Source organism: Xiphophorus couchianus, chromosome 11, assembly GCF_001444195.1.
Source record: "Xiphophorus couchianus chromosome 11, X_couchianus-1.0, whole genome shotgun sequence".
Classification (NCBI taxonomy): Eukaryota; Metazoa; Chordata; class Actinopteri; order Cyprinodontiformes; family Poeciliidae; genus Xiphophorus; species Xiphophorus couchianus.
The window spans coordinates 450,719-478,691 of record NC_040238.1 but is presented as its reverse complement, the minus strand read 5'-3'; the positions used below and the strand labels follow the sequence as shown (position 1 = coordinate 478,691).

The following is a 27,973-nucleotide window of genomic DNA, read 5'->3' as shown; positions in this document are numbered from 1 at the left end:
CTTTGAAGAATTTCTAACAGTTGGTTTACATATTTTAACGACAGCACAAAGGCATTCAGTGCCATGGTCCGTCAAGCAGTTTTCAAAGTCAAATACAAATTAATACATTATATTTCCTCCATCAATGCGACGGTAATAAAGGGGGAGCCATGAATCTATGCTGTGAATGACCATACTTGACTATTTCCGGTCCAGAGCTCACGTGTTTCCGCTTGGCAACAGCGCTTTTTCCGCCTACCGACAGATCTGTTGATACTCTTTACCCCAAAGGATTTTCATTTAACCTGATTTCCCCCCCCCGATTTCAGACTTGAAATTGAACGCAGCATGAACACGGGATTAAAAAGCTCCTGTTCTGTGCAGATTGTGGTGACAGACAGGCGCAGATCAGCGCAATGCTGCGTCTGTTCGGAACATTTCTGTAGAGCTTTCAACGTCTTAGAAGATCTGAGGCTAAAAGCTAGCTGGAATAAGCTGTCCCCGTCCAAGACGCACCGTTGGTGGGAGAAGTAACGAGATGTTGGTAAAAAGTAAAGTTCTGTCATTATTGACATTCTTTAACTAAACTGTTGAACTTTAAGGTTTGATTTGTTCTTCAACTGGTGACCGCTGGCTACTGAATGCATGAAAGCAACCCTCGTGCAGGTTGCTTTCATGCATTCACTGCTTTAAATCCAACCAAAGTTGTTCACCATCACCTGGATACGAACAAGAAGAGCTGCACCGTCCAGACATGATAGCGATGAGGAAACATGCCTCAGTGAGGCAGTTTGTTTGGGTCTGCACTCATTTAGTAGCAACATTAGCAGGGAACGTCCGTTTTTAAAGCTGAAAGAGTCACTCAGTTATTGTATTATTCTATAGAACATTGCTGAAGGCTCACATCACTCCTGTTCTTTTCCCCTTTGCTTATACGTCAGCATTTTTACGTCGCGTCCTGCTGCGACGTAATGTTCTGTTCAGAAAGGAGCAGTTTAGCTGTAACTCACCTAATGATTTAATGATGGGTTTCACCTCCAATCAAGGGAATTTGCCAGAACATGTTGTTAGATAATATCAACAGAGTTATATCACAGAGTCACCATAATAACAATTATTATTGCTATTATCACCATAATAACAATTATGGTGACTGCATAATAATAATTAGACTTTCTAGATGCTAACCAATTGGTAACCATTTCAGAATGCAGCGGTGGAACTAGAACTGTGTAGTTTGATCAGATGAGACTCAAGTCCCTTTCAGATAATAGTTCCAGAGTGAATATTCACCTCCAGAAGGCTGTTTTAGTTTGCTTTGACCTTTCACGTCATAAGTCACCTGCCTGTTCTGCTTGCTTTCATAGCATGCAGCTGGAGTTGTGGAACCAAAGGGACACGTCTTGCAGGTTGCAACATTCATTGATAGTCTTGAGTAAAATAGCCATAAAGCAAATCTTCACTGGACTCAGCTCGGTGTTTTGACCCTCATGCAGGTTGCTTTCATGCATTCAATGCTTTAAATCCAACCAAAGTTGTTCACCATCTTTGAAATGATATCTACATCAGATTCTGCTGATGAACATATTTCACAGATCAAACTGACAGGAAGGTCCTGATATGCTGCCACTATGTTTACGCCTGCAGACTCTGCTGCTGCAGTCTTCATTTTAAGTGTGACATAGTGAAATGACACATTGTACAATCCATATAGCTGTTGACAAGGTTACAGGTCTGGAACCTCCTGAGAATCAGCTTCTATTGTTTTCTAACTCAGATTATCACTCTAGACCACAGATTTGTCTTTCTAACAAAATTAGTACACAACACCATCCATTCTCAGAAACAGCTTTTTTTTTTTTCTCATCTGTTCAGGTAACTGGTCATGTCACGGTCCCTGCAGCGAGCTGAGATTCTGTTCAGAAGTACTTTTAATCCCAGTTTGAAGTGTCTGTTCCATGTTCCAAGTCAAGATGAAGAGGAGGAAAACCTTGTTGTGGCTCACAACCTTGTGTCGCGCTCCTCTGCACGTCTGCAGCGAATGCAGCAGCATCTTCTGACGGTGGTGTTGCAGGGCCCACCGGTGGGAGGGGGCCAGATGGGATCCTTACCAGTGAGTTCAAGCAAATATCTGCCACTTTCTGTTTTAACTATGATTGAGTCACATTGAAAGTAGGGTCTGAGGGTGGGCTGTTCCATCTGAAGGTGGTCTTTTTGTCCTGTCGTCCTCTCTCCTCTAGGGGCAGTACAGAGCTCTGTGGAGGCTCTTTGAGCAGCGATCTCTGCTGCTTTTCATACATGAGTACACCAGAAGGCTTCGTCTGTCAACAGCTTTCGTATTCAGACTGAAACACTTGTTGCAGCATCAGCTCAGGGAACTTCACTTAATGCAAACTCAGGTCACAGGAAAACAGAACCCTTAAAACACTGTTCTCTTTCAGCTGTGGGTGGATGGAAAGATGGAGGGATGGACTGTTTGCTCTGTCGGAATTATAGTTTTTTGTTTTACAACAAGGCAGTTCTCTCTTTTACTGTTTTATTTCTCTGTTTTCTGAGTGAGGCAAAATGTTCTCAATCTGAGAGTACTTAAAGACTTTCATTTTAAAAGTTAGTGGTTACTGAGAGAAATGAGCAACATTTATGATTACTGATTTAAATATGTTTTAAGACTTTTTTTTTGTTCTTTTGATGAACTTAATATTATGATTTCATTGGAAAAAATGTTATGATACTTTGCCAGATTGCCCACTCCCACTGCGCCATAGCAACTGATTTTACATCCTGATGAATTGCATCCTTGTCCACTGACCAGTATGACTGTAAAGGGAGGTAAAAGTAGCAAGTCTGCCAGAGCTGGATAGACTCTGTATGCTGCATCCTGTAGGATTTCATTTAGCTGTGAATGGTGTTATAGCTGCATTACATGAAAGTATTCACAAGTGCAAACTACTCTTCTGTTGTTTTTTTAAAAGAAAGGTATTGAAGTAAAAAAAACTATTAGTAGAAGACTATGTGTGCATTTCCTGACCTTTGTGGGGACGTATGACTAACAAACCTCTAGTGTTTCAGAAGCTACTCTCAACCATTGTCGCTTTCTTTTCAGGTCCTGCCTGGCTCACCTTCATCCAGAATCAGCCTTGTCTCTCTAAGTCAGGAATTCCGACTTCATCTGAACCACTGGAGTTTCTTCACCAGCCGAGTCCATTCTGACCACTATCTGAGACAGGCACTAGTTTCACACACCAAAATGCTGGAGGAGATGAAACAGACTCTAAACCTACTTGGTCTACAGCTTTTGTTCCTAATGGAGCAATGTGTATATGGTATTCTGTCTGTTATTGGGAAGACTGAATTGGACTTGGTACCCAGAGATGTTCTGGAGGACATTTTATCAGGAACAGACCTGTACAGTCAGGCTGTGGAGGAGCACAAAGTCCAGCTGAGGATGTTGGTTTTGCAGGAGGCACATAAATCCAAATTCTTTAGCAGTCTTCCAAAGTTTATAAGACAGCGTGCTTCTGCTGTGCCAGTCAGAAGTCTAATGAGTGTCTTGGCTGTCCATCGGGCAGAAATGATTGCCAGACTACTGGACCTCTGGATTTCTGAGGAGAGCTGTCATGTTTGCAAGGTTCACTGCACTCACCAAACATTCTGTGACGACTTCAGGAGTCCAGAGTCTGAATGCAGTTGTAGCTTTCCCAAGTGGACCTGGGAACAGCTGTGGCAGACTTATCTGACTTCCTTTCCTCTTCTCGTCAGTATTCAGCCTTCTGTGCAGATGTTGTCACAGAAATACTCCCCTATTTACAGCCCTAATCGCTCCTTGCAGAGTTCTGCTTTAGAAATTCAACTCCCTGTGTTGGTGAAACTGTCTTCTTTCCTAAATAAAGAAGAAAGCTCAAGAAAAACCAGAACCAGCCAGAGCCAAACATGCATACCTCAGTCTGGACTCACTCAGTTCAGTGCAGAGGCAGCTCAGTCTAACCTGGAAGGTTTAGGAAACTGTGACTGTCCTTCACCCTCTGTAGCCACCTCCCATCATGCCTCAGCCCTGCCTCCTCCTCACCTGGACCAGTCCTCTGTAGAACCACTGTTTCAGGTCCTCATGACCTCCACTGACCTGTTGGCTCCACTGGCACTTCAAAGGCCAACATCAGAAGAAGCTGCTACTCAGCTCGTCTCGGTCTCAGCTCCTGGTGTGGCTGCTTGGAAGGCTGGATCAGTCGGTGTAACTGCAGCAGCTCAGTACAAGATGTTCAGCCAGCAGAACGTCGTTGGGACCAACACACAGGACTGGACCCGGGTCAAAACGACATCGGGAGCAGATGCTCCAGAAAGGTAGGGACAGCATGAGCAGGAAAATGATTGCTGCTTGTGCCATTGTTTGGCTGTTTTAGAAAACAGTCACACTTTTTCTTTTTTGTGGACTTCTGTCATTTTCCACTGGCAATGACTAAAGTTAATGATTGAAAGGCGCCTGATCCTGTGGTCATCCGTTCTGCACTGCAGGCTAGTTTACATCGGCATTCTGTTCATGATAATTTTCCTTGGCTTCTCACAGGTTAATGATGAAGAGACTGTTTTTGCTTTTCAGTTCTGGTGTTGTGAAGGATGAAGACTTAAGGAGAGGTGGCAGAGATGGAACAAGGTTAAGCACTGTGGAGCCAGAGTGTGTTGGTGGGCCTCACTCTGTGCAGTGGATGGACATGGGTCGATCAGTTCTCCTTGCTGATCTTCTCCAACTCTATCAGTCTCAGCTGTTGGTCTTCTGCACTAATGCTCTGCGGCTTAAACTCCACACAGCAGCAGCAGGAAACGCTGCAGGCAGCATCAACCTTCAAGATGATCATAGGAGCTTCCAGACCTTGCACAGTGTTACTCATGCTTTAGAGACAGGTAACCTGCACATTTCCTCTCAGCCCACTGTGTTGCACACACATTGCTGTGTATTTTTGGAGTTTTCAGAAGCCTGCACTACTGTCCTTTTATGATATTGGTCAGAGTGTCTATTTCTGCAAAATGCAGGTCATCTCAGGCTAGTTTTCTGAATAGATGATGTGCCAGGTGGTGTTAAAGACGTCCAAACGTCTTCCCTCAGGCTTGTGATATGAGAGATCAAAGACGAGACGGCAAGTGAAAATTAACCAAACTTTAAGAAAATGCAAAACATATTTTTCAGAGATCAGACAGAAAAATGCATCCATAGACTCAATCAGATCTGGTTTCCATTCTACCTGCAGTCTTATATATTTAAGCCACACCTTAAGCTGCACAACAAACACTTCTGGAATATACTGTAGTAGCACTGTCTGCTCACATAACCAATGGTTTGTGTTACTTTCAACAGTGTCAGTTTATCAGTCCTACTTTCTAATAAGGAATTGTTGTTTCCAACAATAGCTCCAGGTGCAGGCCCAGCCTGGTTGGGTCTACCTGACCAGGACAGGAATGTGCACATAATATTCCACAAGCGCCATGATATTATTATAGCAGATCACTCAATTAGTTAATATAAGCTTGAATACCTGCTGATAAAGGAGCCAATCTAGAGATGATTATTGGATGATAAGCTCACCTTTCACCCAACACCAGTAAATTGTACAGATTACAGACATTCAGAAATCGTCACAATCATCTCCCAGCAACTCCATCAGCAAAGGATGACGGTGACCAGCTAACCTGACACCATGAATAGTAAAACATTCATCCAGGATGTTAAAGTGGGGTACAGTATGACTAGAGAAGTGTCTTATAAACTCAGTCTATTTAGTTGAGCAAGAGAAATATTAATCCATTAAATCCTACAATTCTTAAGTATTAGATCTATGACAAATTTTTAAAATTTCATTTATTCTTAATGTCTTATTTTAATTGTTCATGTTTGTGTTGAAACAGATACTATCACATAAACAGTTTTTCATTTGAAACTAATGAAAATGATTTCTTATTCCATTTCCCAGCTTTAAATCTGACCTTTTTCCTTCACCACCTTGTTTTCTTTCAACATTCTGGGTCATTCCATAAACCCTTCAAAAAACAGGTCCCACAAACAACTTATTCCACAAACCAACACAAAATATTCTTTCTGAATACCACAGGGTTCCTTCTGGTTATTTAAATTAATATTATACTCAATTGCACTTAAATATTTAGACTCTTAGTGTTTATCATCTTTACAGTATTTCTAACAGTATTTCACCCAACAGCCTTCATAAGTTTTTTCTGTCCATGTTAAGTTTGCTAAAGATCACATGAACAGTTAGGATGTCTGCCTACTGATGGTGTAGCTCCAGTGGAACAGTTCAGTCCTGTAGACTCCATAGAGAGCGCACCCAACTGTGCTACACCAAGCAAAACTGAAACTATTTGATAGTATAAATCTGTAAGAACGAAGAATACAGTCACATTTCAGCCACGTAAACATGCTAGTGGAACTGTTTGGTTGGACTAGGCCAGAATGGATTTGATGGATCTGTAGATACTGGCAGAACTAGTTCACTGAAAATATGTTATTAGTCAGAATTCTGAAATTAATACAACATTTTAGAAGTAAAACAAAATAAAGAAACTAATGGGAAATGTAGCTAAATAACATTCCTTAAACAGATGATTTGAAGCTCTGATTTTGGAAGAGTGAAGTCCTCATATCGCCCTCCTTTCTTAAGCCATCTGGTATCTTAGCTGGTACTAAGAAAATTACTCACAAATGCTCAACATCAAGAGTGCAATGAAGAATGGCATATCAAGTCAAACTGGCTGTCTCACTTTCCTAACTGTGAATTCCTTGACTACTTTAGGGAATCAAGTCACATGCACTCAGAAATATGTTGGTTAAACTACTGCTGGAAGATGAAGACTGTAGTAGAGTTCATATTGTCTGTTGTGTTGTGTTCTGTTCTGTTTCTGTGAAAAGTGAGTATTTACAAAACAGAACGTATTTTGTTCTGTGTATTTTAGGTCTGTTTCCAAAGGCATTCCGAACCATACTGGAACACTTCAGGATGTATTTGTTTGTCCAGTCAGCACACGCCCACTGGGACTCTGGTTAGTGCTGCACTCACAATCTAATGGTCCCAACCAGTCAGTTAGCACATCTCAAACATCAACTGCAAAGTGCTTTACATATTTCAATGTACAGGGAAATAACAACAAGCTTCCTTCACCCCATACTCACACAAAGATGGATAGATATTGCATTCACTATAGATATTGCTATGGCAACTATAATTGCCTTATTGGCAATTATACAAAAATATATTTGTGTTTTTGCTGTTAAACATATTATAAACTAAATAGTAAAGTTGATACCAATTAGATAGTTAATGAAAAGTTGAGATCAGATGAGAATAAATGAAAAATAATTTTTTGGAAACCTCTTAGAAATAAACAGCAGTTAAAAACAGGCAAAGTATAAAACCCAAAAAGATTCAATAAAAATATAAATTTATGTTAAAAATTGAGATTAAAGATTTGATAAAGAAATGTCTTGAGTCTGCCTTTAAAACTTCGAATACTGCCAGCTGCCGTCAGGCTGCTCCCATGTGGCTCTTCAGTAATCTGAGGGGTCAGATCTGAGGAGTTTGACGAAGCAGCCAAACACCTGAAGTTTGACCACTTAAAGCATTAACAAAACAGTGACACTTTTTAAAATTCAGTCCTTAAAGTAGGAAGCCAGTAAAGAGACCTATAAATTACAATGCCAGCTGTCTATCTAGTCAAAAAGCATGCTGCTGATTTTTTCATTATTTGCTGTGATAAAGTGTACTTTATCATGCAATACAAGAGTGTTATGATAACTGTTTTGCTGTTAATAAAACATGGATCAGAGTTCTTGCATTGACTTGGGAGATAAATGGTATAATTTTGCAATGTGTGTTTAAACAGCTACATAAAAAATAGATATGCTGTCAAATATACTAAATCAAAAAAGACTTGAATTTAGCACATACAGCAGATGTATATCTAGGGTGGGTATTTCATGCACAAACTGGGTATATTATTTGCCATAACTTTATCTACTAGATGGCAGCAAAGTGATTCCATATTGACCCTTGGTGTGTGTTGACTTTGCCTCACCAGGCATTAGTGGTAAATAGACACATGCTTGGCTCTAAGAGGTCTCTCTTGTAAATGAGACATTGATGTGCCTTATGACTGCAGACCAGCAGTTGTGTTTTGTCCTAGCTGAGACGTAATATCAAAATGTGCGTCATCTGTATTGCTGTTTAAATGAATGTTATGTATCGGTGTTATCTTGTCAGGCTGATGTGTCCCAGGAGAGGAACAGTCAAACAAAGAATCTCCCTCACCTTGTAAATTCTTAGAACACTGCTGGATCATTTCACTCAATAAATCTCCATCCATCCATCCATCCATCTTCTTCCGCTTATCCGAGGTCGGGTCGCGGGGGTAGCAGCTTCAGAAGGCAGGCCCAGACTTCCCTCTCCCCAGCCACTTCTTCTAGCTCCTCCGGGGGAATCCCGAGGCGTTCCCAGGCCAGCCGAGAGACATAGTCCCTCCAGCGTGTCCTGGGTCTTCCCCGGGGCCTCCTCCTGGTGGGACGTGCCCGGAACACCTCACCAGGGAGGCGTCCAGGAGGCATCCTGACCAGATGCCCAAGCCACCTCAACTGGCTCCTCTCGATGTGAAGGAGCAGCGGCTCTACTCTGAGTCCCTCCCGGATGACTGAGCTTCTCACCCTATCTCTAAGGGAGAGCCCAGCCACCCTACGGAGAAAACCCATTTCGGCCGCTTGTATCCGCGATCTCGTTCTTTCGGTCATGACCCAAAGCTCATGACCATAGATGAGGGTGGGAACGTAGATCGACCGGTAAATCGAGAGCTTCGCTTTTTGGCTCAGCTCTCTCTTCACCACGACGGACCGGTACAGCGCCCGCTTGACAGCAGACGCTGCGCCAATCCGCCTGTCGATCTCCCGCTCCCTTCTTCCCCCATTCGTGAACAAGATCCCGAGATACTTAAACTCCTCCACTTGGGGCAGGACACCCCCCCTGACCCGGAGAAGGCACTCTACCCTTTTCCGGCTCAAGACCATGGCCTCGGATTTGGAGGCACTGATCCCCATCCCGGCCGCTTCACACTCGGCTGCGAACCGATCCAGCGAGAGCTGCAGATCACGATCTGATGAAGCCAAAAGGACCACATCGTCTGCGAAAAGCAGAGATGAGATCCTAAGGCCACCAAATCGGATCCCCTCAACACCTTGGCTGCGCCTAGAAATTCTGTCCATGAAAGTGATGAACAGAATCGGTGACAAAGGGCAGCCCTGGCGGAGTCCAACTCTCACCGGAAACGAGCCCGACTTACTGCCGGCAATGCGGACCAGACTCTGACACCGGTCATACAGGGACCTGACAGCCCGTATCAAAGGGCCCGGTACCCCATACTCCCGGAGAACCCCCCACAGGACTCCCCGAGGGACACGGTCGAACGCCTTCTCCAAGTCCACAAAACACATGTAGACTGGTTGGGCGAACTCCCATGCACCCTCCAGGACCCTGCTGAGGGTGTAGAGCTGGTCCAGTGTTCCACGACCAGGACGAAAACCACACTGCTCTTCCTGAATCCGAGGTTCGACTATCCGACGGACCCTCCTCTCCAGGACCCCTGAATAGACCTTGCCAGGGAGGCTTAAGAGTGTGACCCCTCTATAATTGGAGCACACCCTCCGGTCCCCCTTTTTGAACAGGGGGACCACCACCCCAGTCTGCCAATCCAGGGGAACTGCCCCCGATGTCCATGCGATACTGCAGAGTCGCGTCAACCAACACAACCCTACAACATCCAGAGCCTTAAGGAACTCCGGGCGGATCTCATCCACCCCCGGGGCCTTGCCACCGAGGAGCTTTTTAACCACCTCGGCGACCTCGTCCCCAGAGATTGGAGAGCCCAACCCAGAGTCCCCAGGCTCCGCTTCCTCAGTGGAAGGCATGCTGGTGGGATTGAGGAGGTCTTCGAAGTACTCTGCCCACCGGCCCACAACGTCCCGAGTAGAGGTCAGCAGCACACCATCCCCACTATAAACAGTGTTGGTGCTGCACCGCTTCCCCCCCTGAGACGCCGGATGGTGGACCAGAATCGCCTCGAAGCCGTGCGGAAGTCTTTCTCCATGGCCTCTCCAAACTCCTCCCACGCCCGAGTTTTTGCCTCAGCAACCGCCCGAGCCGCATGCCGCTTCGCCCGCCGGTACCCATCAGCTGCTTCCGGAGTCCCACAGGCCAAAAAGGCCCGATAGGACTCCTTCTTCAGCCTGACGGCATCCCTCACCGAAGGTGTCCACCAACGGGTTCGAGGGTTGCCGCCGCGACAGGCACCGACAACCTTGCGGCCACAGCTCCGATCGGCCGCCTCGACAATGGAGGCACGGAACACGGTCCACTCAGACTCCATGTCCCCCACCTCCCCCGGGACGTGTTCGAAGCTTTGCCGGAGATGGGAGTTAAAGCTCCGTCTCACAGGGGATTCCGCCAGACGTTCCCAGCAGACCCTCACAACACGTTTGGGCCTGCCAGGTCTGACCGGCTTTCGCCCCCACCACCGGAGCCAACTCACCACCAGGTAGTGGTCAGTGGACAGCTCCGCACCTCTCTTCACCCGAGTGTCCAAGACATACGGCCGCAGATCCGATGAAACGATGACAAAGTCGATCATCGAACTGCGGTGCGGCCTAGGGTGTCCTGGTGCCAAGTGCACATATGGACACCCTTATGCTTGAACATGGTGTTCGTTATGGACAATCCATGGCGAGCACAGAAGTCCAGCAACAGAACACCGCTCGAGTTCAGGTCGGGCGGGCCGTTCCTCCCAACCACGCCCCTCCAGGTCTCACTGTCGTTGCCCACGTGAGCGTTGAAGTCCCCCAGCAGAACAAGGGAGTCCCCAGGAGGAGCACTCTCCAGTACCCCCTCTAAGGACTCCAAAAAGGGTGGGTAATCTGAACTGTCGTTCGGCCCGTAAGCACAAACGACAGTCAGAACCCGTCCCCCCACCCGTAGGCGGAGGGATGCTACCCTCTCGTTCACCGGGGTAAACCCCAACGTACAGGCGCCGAGATGGGGAGCAACAAGTATGCCCACTCCTGCCCGACGTCTCTCTCCCTGGGCAACTCCAGAGTGGAAGTATGTCCAGCCCCTCTCAAGGAGACTGGTTCCAGAACCAGAGCCATGCGTCGAGGTGAGACCGACTATTTCTAGCCGGAACCTCTCGACCTCACGCACTAGCTCCGGCTCCTTCCCCACCAGAGAGGTGACATTCCACGTCCCAAGAGCCAGTTTCTGCAACCGAGGATCGGACCGCCAGGGTCCCCTCCCTTGGCCGCCACCCATCACACAGTGCACCCGACCCCTTTGGCCCCTCCCACGGGTGGTGGGCCCATGGGAGGGGGGGCCCATGTTTCCTCTTCGGGCTGAGCCCGGCCGGGCTCCATGGGTAAAAGCCCGGCCACCAGACGCTCGCCATCGTGCCCCCCCTCCAGGCCTGGCTCCAGAGTGGGGCCCCGGTGACCCGCGTCCGGGCGAGGGAACACCAAGTCCAAGGTTTTCCTTCATCATTGGGGTCTTCGGGCTGCACTTTGTCTGGTCCCTCACCTAGGACCTGTCTGCCTTGGGTGACCCTACCAGGGGCATGAAGCCCCAGACAGCATAGCTCCTAGGATCATTGGGGCACTCAAACCCCTCCACCACGATAAGGTGGCAGCCCATGGAGGAGCAATAAATCTCATCAAATGCATTAGAAAGCTTTCACAGCATTACAGCTGTTTTCCTCAGGTGTTTTGGACCTGTAGAAAATCTGCAGCAGACCTGCCGGTCAGAGACTGTCAAACCTCACCACTTGTAGAAAAAGTCCGATTTTCTTTGGGGGTTGAGTGGTTGTACTCAGATGAGGTTAAACCAAACATTTTGCTGCTCGATGAATCTGATGTAAGTTGCCATGTTGATAGATGCATGTGAGTCCTGCTGTGATGATGTGCCACATTGGTATGTGTGGGTGTGTGTGTCTCATCAGTGGCATGCAGAGGTTTGGGTTCAGCCCTGAAGGATAAATGTGTCAGAAATGAGAGCAGCAGCTTTGCAGCAGCAACTTCAAACGAAGAGGGACGTGTCCTGATATCGCAGACAATGGCACACTTCCTCCAGCTCCTCCCTCCACTGCTGTCGTCTCTGTGTTGTTGCCAGTCAAACAGCTCAGTGTGTGGTAAGACAATCAGGAAGGAAAAAGGTTGCTCCCCTGCATGTTCACAAACGTTATTCTTTTATTAGCAGAATTTCTTTTATGTTTTTGCTTCTAAAGGTGCCATATTATGTAAAACTGACTTTTTTGATCTTTACATCATGCTATAATGCTATAATCCCTCATCAAAAACATACCTGCAGAGTTGCTTTGACTCTTTCATGCATGTTTGAGAAATCCTTGAATCTCATTTGGCAACCATCTAGGTTGAAGCTGAAGCTTCAACTGGTGGATACTGAAGGAGCTGCAGTATCCAGCAGAGATTCCGCCTCACAGAGCAACCCTCCTCCACCACTCCCCAACTCAGCTCCTTCAGACTAGCGGCAGCAGCAATTAAACACCTGGTGGAACTGTTCATCTGCTTAGCTCATTATAGGAACTACTTTTCAGTGAAATGCTGCAAAAAACGATGTTAGAGCATAGGAGCATCATAGGAGCATTACTGTGATGTCTTCCTTCAGGTGGCATATGGGAAAGAGCAGGAGCTTCTTAAAGAAACAGAGGCCCAATTTCAATTTCAAGACATTAATTTGTGAAATCAAATTTCTTTTAAGTCATATTTCATATATATGGCATTTTTATAACAGCTGAAGGTGACAGGTACTTGACAGTGCCATTTTATGGCACATTGTGCCATAAACACACAATGAAACACATAATATTGCCCCTTCAGCTTTTCATGGGAAGTAACCAGAAATCTACTAGAGATGTTGGTTATTAATCTAAAAGGATGAACTTTAATTTATCTGTGAAACTAAGACAGCCTGTGACTTTTGAAGAAATTGGTAATTCTTCTAACATCAGTTATTTATGGCTAATGGTCTTGTTTTTTAAGGATTTAACTTTTTTATTTTTGCCATTCTGATCCATTGTGTTTAGAGTCCTCCTAGAAAGAAGCATTTTTCCCACCCAAGTTAAATAAACCCAAAGCAACTTCAAACACTGTCTCTTCAAGGGTATTTATCCTTCTCCCTTCAGAATCTTTTGGCCTCCTCCTGCCCAGCTGTGTACTGCAGAGATGGACTGTTGGTTTGCTGTTTGCTTCGATCCAAATCTCTACAGTCTGGATCATGTCCAAAGCAAACCAGTTCCTTTCTTCATGGAGTCCTAATAAGTTCCTCCTTGTCACCCAGGGAGATCTCAGAGTAAGCTGCTCAGTGATTTCAAAAACCTTGTTTCCACTATTGGTTTTCAATAATTAGACAATTATTGAATTCAGTTGCACACTTTACCCTATAAGTGTAGTTTGTTGAGAATAATTTGTATGTTAGGGTTTTTTTCGCCAAAGTTTAGTAAACTTTATATTCGAATAATTATTAAACCTGAAAAGAAAATCATGACATGTAAAGATAAAATCCTGGTCAGTAGTCACCAGCTGTGCTCTTTCTCACCGTCATCTTTATCTGTCTTGCCTGTGTACAGTACTGCCAACACAACTGAGCACAATAAAGGTTCACATTTACAGCATAATTCATTTACAAAAGTTTCCATTACAACTGAACTACTGCCAATAAATAGAGTAGAGTTTAATGTTTGACTTTATTCACTCCAAACTATTCAAAGATTCAAACCACTCTGAACATCCTTTAGTTTTGGACTAAAGGAAATGTACACCATAGCATTCTACATCTATAGAGACAGGAGATGAGGGAAATATCCGCTCAGCCGCCCACTAACCTGACACCAACACTTTCCTAACTCCACCAAAGAAGTCAGCCACCGTTATCCTAAGCAGAACTACACTGATCTCTGCTCAGATGCCAACCTAGTCTTTGCTAACCAGCTCCATGAGTAGGTCGCTTTGGACTTTCAAAATTGACTGAGACATGTTCCCATCTTCAGATCACAAATAAATTTATGGAACATTGAGCAGACCCACAGAAGTAGAATATGAAAACTGTTAAAGATAACCTAAAATCTTCTGACAACATATCATCAGAAAGCCATTATTATCGCTGCTGCTACAGCAGCATTAATAATGTTTGCAGGAGAGAATGTTCAGTTGAAAATGTTATGCCAAGCAATGTGTGCATAAACACCAACTACTAAACCAGATCAAACTGTTGGCACCTAAAGACTTTTCTTGTATTCATTCACAAGATATTGCCCTGTTTTTCTGTCCTATTAGTTTGACGAGTAAAGACAAACAAATACTTATGAGTTTTTTAGCAATGATCAGCTGTATAAAGTGTATGTGATCCAAAAATTGTCAGTTTGTTTAGTTGCTGTAAAACTGCTGTTTTGTCTTTAGATGTTGATGGAGAGCCTGGATAAGACAATTGGTCAGACAAAGTCCCTACTCCTGAGTTCAGACTGTGACCATCATCCCACTCTGCAGAGCCACAGTCAGCATCTACAGAGGCACCAACTGGAAGCTCTTGATCGGGCTGCATGTGAGCTGCAGGTGAGTCTGTGTAGGACAGTTTGATTCATTGATGATGCTTGGTCCAGTGTTACTGCTGTCTTTCCTTTGTTCATGTGAGAGTATCTGTTGTTTTCTACAATGTTCCTTTCATAGCTGATTCTTTAGACCATTTTTCTTACTGTTTCGTGGCTGTGTCCAGTACATGCTGAGTTTGATAGTAATCTGACATGCTTTATTCTTGAACTTATAAATAACTTAAATTTTTTCCTGTTCACACATCAGCATTTTATAATATTTTGACTCCCACTGAATGCATACTTATTTCAAATGACAGTGGTCCTTAAGATGCTTTTAATTCGAGTTGAACTAGACCTGTGGATCCTAAACTGGGTCAAAATACCAAACAAGTGTTAGCATTAGGACTGGTCCCACCCAACCGAACCTTGAACTATTTCATTTGAAATGTCTAAGGTATGTAAACAGACAGACTGGATTTTAATCAAACACAAACCTACCTCACTATTCACCCCGATTAAGCTATAAACCCAAAAACTAGAAAGCAATAGGAATAAGCTGGCTTTAAAATTGTAGATATCTTGATTGTATTTTTAATGAAGGAACCTGGGACTCAATTATTTCTGGCTATATATAAGGGAGGCCAAAGACGAATTTTTTCAAAGTAAAATTCTCAGCAGATTCTATCTCACTCCATCTAGACTTCATAAAATGGGTCTAGATAAAGACATCCTGTGATGGAAAGTCAAGAAGAAAAAGGTGCTGTCTTGCATGCTTTGTGGGAGGGTTAAAGTCTCTCCATTTTTGGAGCAGTGTGTTATCATTCATGGGGGTTTTAAATGACCTGAATCACCAAGACTGTTGTTATTGGGGACAGAGGCAAGGTGCCAGTTTTCAGAGTATGAAATACTGGACTTGTGACTTGTGTTCACCTTATTTTAATGCTATTGAAAGAACCTCAGACTCCAACCCTCAAAATGTGGAGAGAAAAACTGATTGAAAATTCAGCATGTGAGATGATGCTTGGAATATTAAATGGCAGAAATGAGGTTGTGACGGAACAGTGGGACAGTCTTCATTCTTATGTCTACAATGTTGTAACTCTGAATTACTTCATGGACTGAAGCATCTTATGGTGCATTTATTAATTTATAACTGTGTTCTTGTCCCTTCACTGTCTTTTAATTTTTTAAAAATATAATAAAAGCCTTACAAACTTTTTTCAAAAGTTAGACTTAGATTTTTATAAATAGATAATCTAAGTTTTTCTAGTTTCCAATGCTCCAATGTGGGGAAAAAGACTTGCCTACTATTCAAGCAGGTTGAAGGGTAATACTTAAAACCTTTATAAAATGTAAGATGGAATTGTTATAAATGTGTAGAAACCTTGCAAAATATTACGATCAGTGTAGAAGCCCATTAACATTGTTTCCAAATATAAATGTGTTAAAACTGTTTTCTTTACATGTTAGAAATGAGGTTATGCAAAGCAAATCATTTTGATGGATTTGATCTCGACATTCTGCTCCACCAGGCGTTCTCTTCTATGGTGCTGAGCAACTTCTCGACTGACTGCAAGCGGATGTCTGGGGAGATCTTTGAACGCACCATGCCGTCTGCAGGATACTGGAGGCCGAGCCAGAGGATGGGTACGCATGCCAGAGTCGTACTGATGGGCTGAGCCGGGCTCAGCAGGCTGGATCAGTTCCACATGTCTAGAGCAACTGGTTGCTATTTGTGTTTGGGCATCATTGAGTCATCACCATAGTAACCAGTTGCTACAGTGCTTGGTCTTCATTTCTTTAGACGAGTGAGTGGAGGTCGGTGCTCTTCCAATCTTTGATTCCCTTTTAAACTGTTCTTCATTTCAGTCTTTATGCTGATTGTTTTGCTCTGATCTTTTATTGAAATATATTTCATGCAATTCATCCCTTCTCCATCAATTGACCATTTTAAAATAAATAAATTCATTGTAAAAAGTGATGAAGCCAACTGTGGACATCAGGTTGATTTAATGGCCTGATCTGTAATATTTCAGCAGTAGAATCATGAGACTCATGGAAAGCAGCTATCAGACAGAAGCACTGCTGAAGAAGAACTTCAGCAGTTATGTGTCAACCACTTCCATTCTTTCTGATCATCTCTACCCCTATGCAATGCTGACAATAACATGCTTTGCATGTTCATCAGCATAAGATGGAGGAAAATGAATTTCTTTCCTTCAATTAGTAATAAATCTGAGGTTTCTAGTTTCAACTACAAGACACAACAACAGTAGTCACTATGCAAGGTAAAAGTGAATGTTTCTTATGCATTGCAGGTTTTCCCAGGAATCCCAGTGAATATGCATCTCTGGCAGCTCAGACTGTGATTGGCCAAGTTCTAGAGGCTGTTGCGCCATTGTCAGAAGATGCTCACGTCCAAGCACTAACTGTCACGATGACGGCTTTCATGGAGGCATGGATGGAGCACATATTAAGGCAGAAGATCAAATTCAGGTTAGGCTTTAGCATTTTTCACTGGAACAACATATCACCGTCAACTGACTTGTGACATACAGAGGTTTTACTTCCTGTGTTCTGTTGGAGGAACCAGAACTGTGTTGCTGGTCTTTGAATTTGCTGTGAGTCTCATTGTCTTTTGCAGAGAGGCATTCCCTGTTTTTGTTTTCATTCTGAATACCAGTGAACAAAATCACATTATGTGCTGCCCACTGAAAGCCTTATGTTTCTTCATGCTGATGTTTAGCTAAAGTCTGTTACTCCCTGAACTTTAAGCTGTTTATGCTTAATTCATAAATGCATATCTGAATAAATCTAACCAGATATCCGTGTTAATGGGTTGAAACAAATATGATGGAAGCCACATTACACTTACTTACTTATCAGCACAGGTGAATATTACAACAGGGAAGAGGGCTGAGAGATAAAAAGAAGAATTTAACTACCACAGAAGAAGAAATGAAGAGGAAGGACCTGAACTTAAAGCCACATGTTCTGAATGGACACTGGCTGTTTACAGTCTTATATGTGAACTATTTAGTTGACAGAACACATTTTGTGTAATATAACAAAATATTATGATAACTTAGTAAAATAACAAAACAATCTTAAAGCTGCTGTAAAACAGACATGTTGTCATGGCAACCTCCATGTTCTGGGACGTCAGTCTCTGAAATGATCATTTGACTCAGGGACAACTTTTTTGTGTCAGCTTTTTGTGTGTGAGTGCTGACACACTCATCCTGCAGTGGTCTGTCTGTACAGTGTGCTGTGGTTGTTTGTCCTCAGTCTGCAGGGGGCGCTGCAGCTGAAGGAAGACTTTGATTCTGTCAGGGAGATGATCAAGTCTGACAAGTACGACCTGTCAGCCGAACTTCACCAGACACTCCTCAGCCTCAGGTAACTTCCACTGTTCACACTGATCTGACTTATTAGCTGCACACTTTCTCTGCTCCATTTCCATATTGTTGAACTGCCAAGGTGAGTGACGATCTGAGCATGATCTTGTGTTAAAGACAGATGGAGTCCAAGCATCCAAATCCAAAATGCTGAAAAGAAATGGAGACAGAATGAGAAATAAAATGAGAGCATATGAGATACGAAAACATAGTTGTTCTGATTGGGAGAGGTTAGGTTTGTTACCATGACAACATCAGACTTTTGAAATAGCCTTGGATTCCTGTCAGTTTCCTGACAGCTACTTATTTTTTTTATTTGCTTCTTCCTTTGTCATGATTTATATCAGTTGGCAGACAACAGATAGACAATATAGACAATATAAAAAACATTGTCTATCCCTTTTTGATCAGCTCATGTAGGTCACATCACATCTGTTAGACACTAATCAGATCAATAATAAACATGTGGCCATAGACACAAGACCACTTTCAGCCTTTAGTAACTTCCTCCCAGGTAAACCTTTTACCACACCAACATTATAAAGTGAACACACCTAAAACTGTAACGAATTTAGACAGAGATAAGTAGATCAAAAACCCATTTCTAATTGTATATTTTTGGTCAGATGGTGAAACTCTTCACCTAACCACATGGAAAAGATTCTGGGAGGATAAACAAAAAGTGTTTTCTTTTTTGTTTTAGGGGTTGGGGATGTTTTGTGCTTCTGAATTCTGCCCTCTTCAGAACAAACATAAAATAAGATGGGATGACGAGGTTGTGCTTTGCTCCTAATGCTCCTTGTTAACTGTGATGATGCTTATTAAATTTGCTTCCAATGGCAGTATGCTGTAAGCACCAGAGCATACTGATCGTACGCAGCCATTAGTAAAATCAATCCTCTAAAATAAAATTATTTTCAAAGTCCCCTCAAAATGAATTTCCTTGTAAAACAAACAAACTTTATTTTTCTGAATCCCTAGTTGGTGGTGGCAGATGTTCTGGTTCTGCTGGATGTTTGTCCTGTTGAAGAGTTTTTCTTTCCACTGTCGCTAAATGCTTGTCCAGGTAGAGGGAATACATGAAGTCACTGACCTCAAATTAATAGCAGCAATTGTTTTGTTATAAGAAACAAGCAATTAATCAGTTAATTATATGATAGAATATAATGAGCTCAATTTTCATTTTGATGATTAATATTTTTTGAAGCGCAATTTTAAGAGACTTTTTTATGTGTTTTATTTATGGTTTGGGTTGTGTTTTCTTGTTTTTACTTTTTGTTTATTGGTTTTGGTTGTTGTGTTTTATTTTTGAATATTTAAATTGTCTTCCAGTTTCAGTGTGGAATGTTCTTTACAAAATTAAAGTTTATAAGTCTGAAAGGGTGAATTTGCTTTATAACGCCATTATCAATATATCACTTGAAAAAATGTATCAAACAACATTATCATTTATTAAAATCATTTCTGGGTCAATTTATCATCCAGTAAAATTTATGGTGGCAGGTCTACTCATCTAGGAGTCGATGTATTTCTAACATGAAGAGAAAAAGCTATATGGAAATGGACACAAAAGAAATCCTCGAAGCTTCCCTCATTGAAAAGGCTTAAGGTGAAGACTAAAGTCTAAATTAATAAATTTGGTTCAAAGATGAATCCTACTCCTTAGCCAATATATTACGGATATTTTAGGGGGTTAGCATTTGCATAATAAAAATAATTGTATTGATTTATGTACAGCAACATAATCTTCCTGCTGCAGCCAGGTTTCAAAATACATCAGTCTGATTGTTACAGTCATTCAAGTCATTAAATAACCTTTACAATGAAAGATTTTATGTTCAATAAACATTAAATAGTTTTTTTGTGCTGTTAAAGTAGCATTTATTTTATTCTTGTTAAGCTAATTTTTAACAGGAAAGAAAGCCAGTTCAGTTTGTGTGGCTGTCTGACGGTTCCATTCAGAAAGATTTGAAGCTGAAAACAAATGTCTGGTCAGATGAAGCTGCTAAGAAAAGAAGGAACTCTGGATGTCTCAGAAACCCAGCAGGACCACCAGGGTCAGACCACTGGCAGGACGTGATAGAGAAGATCAACTTGATGGAAAAATTTAAACTGAAAAATTATAGCCACAGAATATTTTCTGCAACATTGATATTGACTGGACTGTTGCCTGTGTGTGAAGTGTTTTTCAGCAGGTAGACTCGGCGCTTCTATGTTTGCTGCAACAGCCACAGGGCAAGCCGTACCTGCAGCGCCCAGCCTGGGAGTCGTTCACACGCTGCTGTAAGTTCCCCACCTTTCAGTCAAACTATGAGTCATATAAACCTCTTTGCTTTGCCATTGTGTCTATGTCAAGATACCCTGTGATTTTGAAGATCTGACACATGTTGTAGTCTGGCTTACTGATGGACTACTAGAGTGAAATGTGTCCATGTGGGTTGTCTCCCCCCCACACCTCCTCCACACACACACCAGGTCCAGTTAAAGGCAGCAGAGACAGCTTGGATACTGCTGCTGTGGGCAGTAACATAACCAACCTGGGCTGTGTGGAAGGTGAAGAGCTGACTCAGTCTGATCAGACTGTCCACCCTCCAGTGGACACGTCTCGCCCTGCAGAGCCTTACCTGGCTTTAAGGTAAGCTACTTGGAATGTAGAGGAAATGTGTGGTCTTTACATTTTGCACATTAAGAACATACCCTGCCTAGAAAAAGTATTCACACCTTTGGACGCTTTACTATTTTTATTGCTTTTACAAATCGACCATGAGCAAGCAAAAAACCCTTTAGTGTCAAAGTGAAAATGTATTTCTACAAAATAAAAATTGAATTAAGGTATTTATGATAAAATAAATGATTGCATATATACTGTAGGTACCCCTCTAAAGGAACTGACCTAATTTAACAGAGGTCAGTCAATTCAGGCCAGTAAGTCTCACAGTGAGGGGAATGGAGATCACCTGAGAGCCTTGTGGACTACTCTCTGCCAGCCACATGGAGATGATATCAGTGCCATGACTGAGTGTGAGACTGACTCTATAAACTTCTGTGTGAACAACACCATCCCAACCAGAACAGTGAGATTCTTCCTGAAAAACAAACCCTGGATCACCAGTGACCTAAAGGAACTGTTAATTTAAAAAAGAGCATTTAGGGAATGAGACAGGGAGTTATTGAGGGGCAGGGGCGCCACCAGGAATCTTGGGCCCCATGAAAAAAAATTAGATTGGGCCCCCCCACGCAGCTGCTGGTACAATTTTTTGAGTCTATTTGACCCACAAAAAGCATCACAATTTTAAAGGCTTCCAACTGCCTTGTTTTCTTTGGTCCAATACTGATAACTAGCACAATATTTACTGCTCATGAATTTTACATGCAACAGTCCAGTTGCAAGTAGGTTCCTTAAATTTCTTCTATTAGTTTTAGCTTACTGAAATGTCTCTCCCCATAAGCAACAGTCATAGGCAATGTGCAAAATATTTATAAAGCAATCCAGACTTCTCAAAAACTGGTAAGTAGTTGCATTTTATTCAAGCTGCAATATATAACTTTAATACAAAATATGTTTTCTCCATATTTATTAAAGCTGTCACCTTGTCGTGACAGGTTGTTATGAGCCAGATAATCTGTGAAAACAATCAATCTCATCCACCTGAATCACTATTACTGGTTAAAGTAATGCAACGTTCCGACCAAAACAACCAATCAGAACCAGGAGGAGGGTCTTAGTGCTGTCAATAAATCTCATTCACTCACTGCTAAATGTGCTAATGGTGGAGAAACAACTTATCATTACAGGAAAACTGTTTATCTGCCATCATTGGTAGCTATGCTAACCAGACTGAGCATTCACAACAGGCTGCATTAGCTACAGCATAGCACAGAGCAATGGGAGAGAGGATGAGCAGCACCACATAAGATTGTGATTGACAGCATTAAAACTCTCCTGCCACTGATTGGTTGTTTCTAGATAGTACTGGAAAAAGCCAGAGCAAATAGATTTTTCACAAATTATCTCTCATGCCGTACTGTCACAATATAATGGCAGTTTTAACAAATATGTAAAACCCACGGTGCATCAAGTGGCTTTGATTAAAGGTGATCAAAGATATTTGCTTTGATCACCTTTAAGTTTTGAGTGTTTTGATTTTTAGATTTTGAGTTTTTAGACAAATATTCACGGCAATTAGACTGACACAAGAGAAGGTCGCGCTGTTGTGGAAGACATCCTGTCTGGTTCCAGTAGCAAAGAAAACTCAGCCATCTGTTGTCCTGACATCCCACATCATAAAGGTCCTAGAAGACACTCCTTATGGCCAACTCGAGTAAGCAGGCAAGCACATATCTTGTTAAGATATGTGCTTAACATATCTTAACCCTAATGCAGTTTGCTTATTGCCGTAGAATTGGAGTTGAAATTGCCTTCATACACCTGCTTCAACAAACCCACTGTCATCTGGACAAAGCAGGCCGCACTGTGAGGATCATGTTTGATTTCTCCAGGGCATTTAACACAATTCATCCTGGTCTGCTCTGTGAGAAACTCAAGAAGACACAGGTGGAGGCCTCAACAATCACCTCTATCTATGACTATCTCACACACAGACCACAGTTTGTGAGACTGAAGAACTGTGTATCTAACCGGGTGGTCATCAGCACGAGTGCCACAGCTGACTGTACTGTCACCATACCTTTCCACTCTAAACTTCAGATTCCTGTGGCATTAGTCCGACTCCTGTCATCTACAGAAATACTCGGATGAATTTGTGGTTGTTGGGTGTGTCAGAGATGGAGAAGAGGCTCAGTACAGACAAAATGAAAGAAATGATTGTTGATTTCAAGTAAAACAGGGTTAGATCAAACCCCATCTCCATCATGGGAGAAGTGGAGGAGTATAAATACCTCGGTGTTGGCCTTGACAACAGACTGGGCTGGAGACTCAACAGAGAAGAAGGGACAGAGCAGACTGGACTCCTTGAGGAAACTAAGATTCTTCAAGGTTTGCAGCAAGATGCTGCAGATCTTTTATAAGTCTATTGAGAGCTTTATTTCTTCTACTGTCATTTGTTGGGGCAGCAGCATCAGAACCACGGACCTAAACAGAGTCAACAACCTGATTAAGAAGGCTGGTTCTGTTCTGGGGATGAATGTGGATAAGACTGTCTGGGGAAAACAGTGTCTTCAGTTAGAGGCTTCTTAAAATTCACTGTAATACAGACTGCTACAAGAGCTCTTTCTTAAAAAACAGCCATCACTAACTACAATAATTCTTTGAAGAATTTGAATTAATGAGTTACAACAACACTAGTTTCCCTTTAGGATCAATAAAGTATTTTTGAATTTTAATCTGATTTTGAGTCCATCTCCAGTGATAGTAGTATAAAGACATCTGGTTGTTGATGTCACTGGTTTACCTGGATTCCTGCCTACATTACAGCAAGAAGGCTGAAGAAGACTCAAGCCATCAGAAATGTAGAAGTCAGCAGATGGGTTTGTGCTGATACAATAACATTTATGTTTAATGGTCAACCTCAGCAACAAAGAGGCTTTCATCCAGCAGCAGCTGATTAGCATTGCAAAAGCTAAAATGAGTTCAGTTCAGTCTGTTTAGCTGGAGCAGGGACTGTAGCTAAAGGAGCATTTACTAAAGTGAATATTTACTGTACGTAATCATTATGTTACATATATTTTGTCAGTATTTTATTAAAATGTGATTTTACGCTGACTTTACGTTTTTTGTATTTTTATTTATTTTTTATCAAAAGAGTTACATTTTGTTGATCATGCTTGATTTGTAAAAGGCATAAAACGGCAAAACATCCAAAGAGCTTAATACTTTTTAGGCATTGTATTCTATGGTGTGTTGTGTGTAGAAAAGACAATACTATTTGGTGACAGTGGCTCAGGTAGGAGCTCATACTGTAACCAGTGGGTTTCTAGTTTGAAACCCTGATCTGTCCGTCTCAATCATTCTGTCCTTGGGTAAGTGGCTTCACCTGCCTTGTATGCTGGTGTCCATTTGCCCCAGGCCAGTTGTGTCTAACAGTGTAGCCTACCACAATCAGTGTGTGAATGACCGCTTGTAGCATGAAGTGGTTTGAAGTCCTCTGGACTTGATAAAACGCTGTGTAAGGAAAGACCATGTTCCATCGTACTCATCCTACTTGAGTGGTTGCTGGAGGTGTAATCTTTTTCTGTGCTTCCAGTACGGTGTTGGGTGCGACCCACCAGGAGTGGTTGGACCTCCGGGTCCACAGCAGTACTCGTCGCTGGCGACTGCCTGGACTACAGTGTCTGTCCAAGATGGAACCCTAAACAGATCTTAGTCAGGCTCAACAGACCGGCATAAAAACCATGGATTTGTTTCTCTTTGTTCAATATTTGCAAAGTGTTCACCTGTTCGTATCATCAAAAATTTATTTGTAAATAGATTTTCTATTGTCACACTAACTACAAGTGTTTTTTGACGGTAGCTTTCAATCTGATGTAGCCCAGTAATCCCAGCCTGTAAATGGTTTTATGGAGTCAGTTTGAAGTTCTCCCTCCAGCAGATGGAGTCCCGTTACTCATGCTGCTATCTGGCAGACTGGGATTTGAAAAGAAAGCTCTGACATTTGATTGGGGAGGAAAAGATGTTAAGAACTAATCTTGTGGGACTCCTCACTTATACAACTGTTATCTAGCTTAAACAGTTGCTAAAAAAAATGGGGACAGAATCAGAAATCCACTGGAGACAAGAATAGACATGGCAGTAGCTTTAATGCAGCTGAAGGACTGACTCTTGTTTCTGTTTCTGCTGTCTGTTTTGTGAACCAGGGTTTCTTTGCAGGTGATGTGGTTCTGTTGGTATCTTCCAATCATGGCCTCAAGCATATGCTGGAACTGCTTTGCACTTGTAGACGCATCTCTGCTCAAACACACCTGAATTGAGTCGCTACACCAGCAGCCATCAGGCTAATGAGCAGTTCATTTGATTCAGGTGTGTTGGAGCAGGGATGCATCTACAAGTTGAAGGGTGGCAGATCTCCTGTTCTCAGAAGGAATTGGTGGTCGTCTTGTTTTGGCTCCTGGGTAACTGTTTGATCATTCCAGCTCTGTGGGCCTTTGTGTGGAAATTTTAAAATCAATTTAACCGTTGAAATGTGCTGACTTCAAGGGCTATTTGGTAACATCATTGTTTTGTGAGAAGGTGCAGGTCTCAGCAGTAGCTGCTGATGGATTTCTAACATGTACAGTGGGAGACTTGAGTAATGTTTTTTTTTTTTTATTCCTGCCTTTTAATAAATACTTTTTACAAATGGTCTGCTGGAAATTGCAATTTCTGAAATAAACTATTTTGTGTAGAAAGTCTCTTGCTGTGTTTTCTGAACTTGGGCAATTTGGTTACTGCTTTCATCTCTTAAAAAGCACCTCATTATCTTCAATATGTATTTAGTTTTCTGCAGGATACTTTTGCCATCTAATCAGTGCACCAGTCCCAATGGCACCTGTAGATTAATAGCATGTGTTAGCGGTGCAGTTAGCAGCCTCTATAACCCACTAGTTCTGTAAACATTCTCCATCTTCTGAAACATATTTTCTTTATATTACTTTTTGGACAAGTTTAAAACCCCATCCTTACAGTCCTTGGACTCTTGAAGTGCCAGTTATAGAAGTTCTTTATTAAAAAGTGAAAACACTGGATCAATCAACAACAAAGAAATGCGCATATTTTATTTCAGGATATGTTATTCAAAGGCCAACAAAAAGGTCGTTGAAGATTCTCAGAGAAAATGAGAGTTAATAAAGTACATGCATTGCTTCACACTTCCTTTTACAGAACTTCCCATTTCAACATCAATATACACAAAAAAAGATGCAAGTCTCATACTGTTAGGTTCTACATCCTCTGACCTTTTTAAAATGAAAATAACCCTAAAATACCCTGAGTTCCTTTTTCCAGTAAGTAAGCCAAAGTACGTTTTCACAACAGTATTATGTTTTGTTGTTTGTACAATCCTAACTGAAGAATGGGGTGGCATCATCATGCTGTGGGAGTGTTTTGCTGCAGGAGAAACTGGTACACATCATAAGGAAACAACATGATGTAGAAATATTGAAGTAACATCTAAAGACATCAGCCAGGAAGTTAAAGTTTGGGCGTAGACTGACAGTATTCTTAGGGTTATTGTCCATTTGGAAGACCAAAGTGGGTTAAGGACAACAAAGTCAGTGTTTTGGTGTGGCCACAACAAAGTCCAAAGGGCTGTTTCAAAAAACCAGGATATCTGGAAAATACAGATATCCTGGTTTTTAATTAAACCTTGATTCGGCTTTACAAAAGCGGCAATTCTGTGAAGCTAGCCTGCTCTGGACCAGGCTAACCACCAGTCTTAGTTAAGCCTGAAGCCTTATCTGTTCAGTCAGTGGTCACACTGATCAGAAACCATTAAGTCTTGTCTGGTTCCATTTTCTTATCTGCCTTGGTCCTTTTTTATCACCCTGCATTAAAATACCATTAATTCATATTCAGTCAAGTACTATTATTATAACACTATGATGTTAGAAAATAGAATTATCAGTTTTAAAATGACCCATATGGCCTCTATTGCTGTTTGATTGTGTTTCTGAAGACCTCTGTTCAGTTTGTCACAAAGGCCTTAATAGACCATTGCAGAGGATTAGAGAAATGATTGATAAAGAAACAAAGGTATTATTACAATCAGGCCAAGCCATATTATTTGTAGAATACCTTTTAACCTATTAAAACCTAACTTAAAATAATGTTCACAATGTAAATTAACTTTATTTTTTTGCATATAATTAAACAAATGCAGTTTAAATCACACAATATTTAAAACAAGTACTTATTTACATCTTAAACATCCATTTTGCCTCTGTCCAGGGGGCTGATAATAAAATAAATTTTATAAGCTCAGTTACAATTTATGGAGAATAACCTCGCTGCAGCAGACAGAAAGGGGCGGGGACAGACCAGATGTCACTCCCATACCTTATTTGCAAACGGCGCCATTGCTCTCCTGAACTGAAGGGGCGCTATTTCCGATATTATCTACGGCAGAGGTCTCAAACTCCAGTGTTCTGTCCTGCAGTTTTTAGCTGTGCTACAAGTACAAAACACTGGAATGAAATGGCTTAATTACCTCATCCTTGTGTAGATCAGTTCTCCAGAGCCTTAATGACCTAATTATTCTATTCAGGTGTGGTGCAGCAGAGGCACATCTAAACGTTGCAGGACTGCGGCCCTCCAGGACTGGAGTTTGACATCTGTGATCTACAGTGTGAAGGTTTTTATCTTTAGAAATCGTTTTGGATTCCAGACATGATTAAAACATAATTACGAAATAGAATATATTTGTATATATATATGGTATATTTTAATGAGATAGTATCTCATTATAATGCACTTTTATTATTTTAACGTTATGTTAGAAAATAGAACGACTGATGGAGGTAGTTATCTCCATATAATAAGATAACTTTCTTTTTTAATTAGAGTGGGAGAAACGGGCTTCCATACATTAAAATCATGCAGTGAAGTCTTTTATTGTCAATATTCAAAGCAATATGATGACTCTTCAATTAAATGCCTTACAACATTTAATTTCTCTTTGGGATCAATAAAGTATACTGCTCAAAAAGATAAATAACAGATAATACATAATAAACAACACAATATAACTCCAAGTAAATCAAACTTCTGTGAAATCAAACTGTCCACTTAGGAAGCAACACTGATTGACAATCAATTTCACCTGCTGTTGTGCAAATGGAACTTTGTACAGAACAAAGTATTCAATGAGAATATTTCTTTCATTCAGATCTAGGATGTGTTATTTGAGTGTTCCCTTTATTTTTTTGAGCAGTGTATTTCTTAATTTGAATGTCTTCTAGGGTTTCAAGATCAAGATGGAAGAATTTACATAGACCAAAACTGTTTCAAGGAAAGTAGTTTTTTAAAAAAAGAA

The 27,973-nt window shown here is 41.9% G+C and overlaps 1 protein-coding gene across 4 annotated transcripts; it reads left to right on the top strand.

The window, feature by feature from the left end:
- The first annotated feature begins 203 nt into the window (after positions 1-203).
- Positions 204-25,355, top strand: ccdc142 (coiled-coil domain containing 142). 4 transcript variants are annotated; one of them, XM_028032344.1, is made up of 15 exons: positions 204-523; positions 1,855-2,092; positions 2,220-2,378; positions 3,083-4,317; positions 4,574-4,875; positions 6,937-7,023; positions 12,004-12,192; positions 13,207-13,373; positions 14,480-14,632; positions 16,143-16,257; positions 16,929-17,106; positions 17,899-18,009; positions 20,191-20,291; positions 20,484-20,643; positions 24,212-25,355. In XM_028032344.1, the coding sequence occupies exons 2-15, from the start codon at positions 1,865-1,867 to the stop codon at positions 24,318-24,320; spliced, it is 3,294 nt and encodes a 1,097-aa protein (XP_027888145.1). In that variant the 5' UTR covers positions 204-523; positions 1,855-1,864; the 3' UTR covers positions 24,321-25,355. The 4 variants fall into 4 exon arrangements, with proteins under 4 accessions (XP_027888145.1, XP_027888146.1, XP_027888147.1 ...); XM_028032345.1 differs by having other exon boundaries at positions 204-530; XM_028032346.1 differs by lacking the exon at positions 6,937-7,023.
- Positions 25,356-27,973: the final 2,618 nt, after the last annotated feature.

What these genes read in the sequence shown, in the direction of transcription:
- ccdc142 (XM_028032344.1), top strand. Translation starts at nt 1,865, where the DNA reads ATGTCACGGTCCCTGCAGCGAGCTGAGATTCTGTTCAGAAGTACTTTT. An exon ending in GTCAAACAGCTCAGTGTGTG is followed by an intron (nt 12,193 to 13,206) that starts GTAAGACAATCA and finishes TTCTCCCTTCAG; the next exon opens with AATCTTTTGGCCTCCTCCTG. An exon ending in TCACCCAGGGAGATCTCAGA is followed by an intron (nt 13,374 to 14,479) that starts GTAAGCTGCTCA and finishes TTTTGTCTTTAG; the next exon opens with ATGTTGATGGAGAGCCTGGA.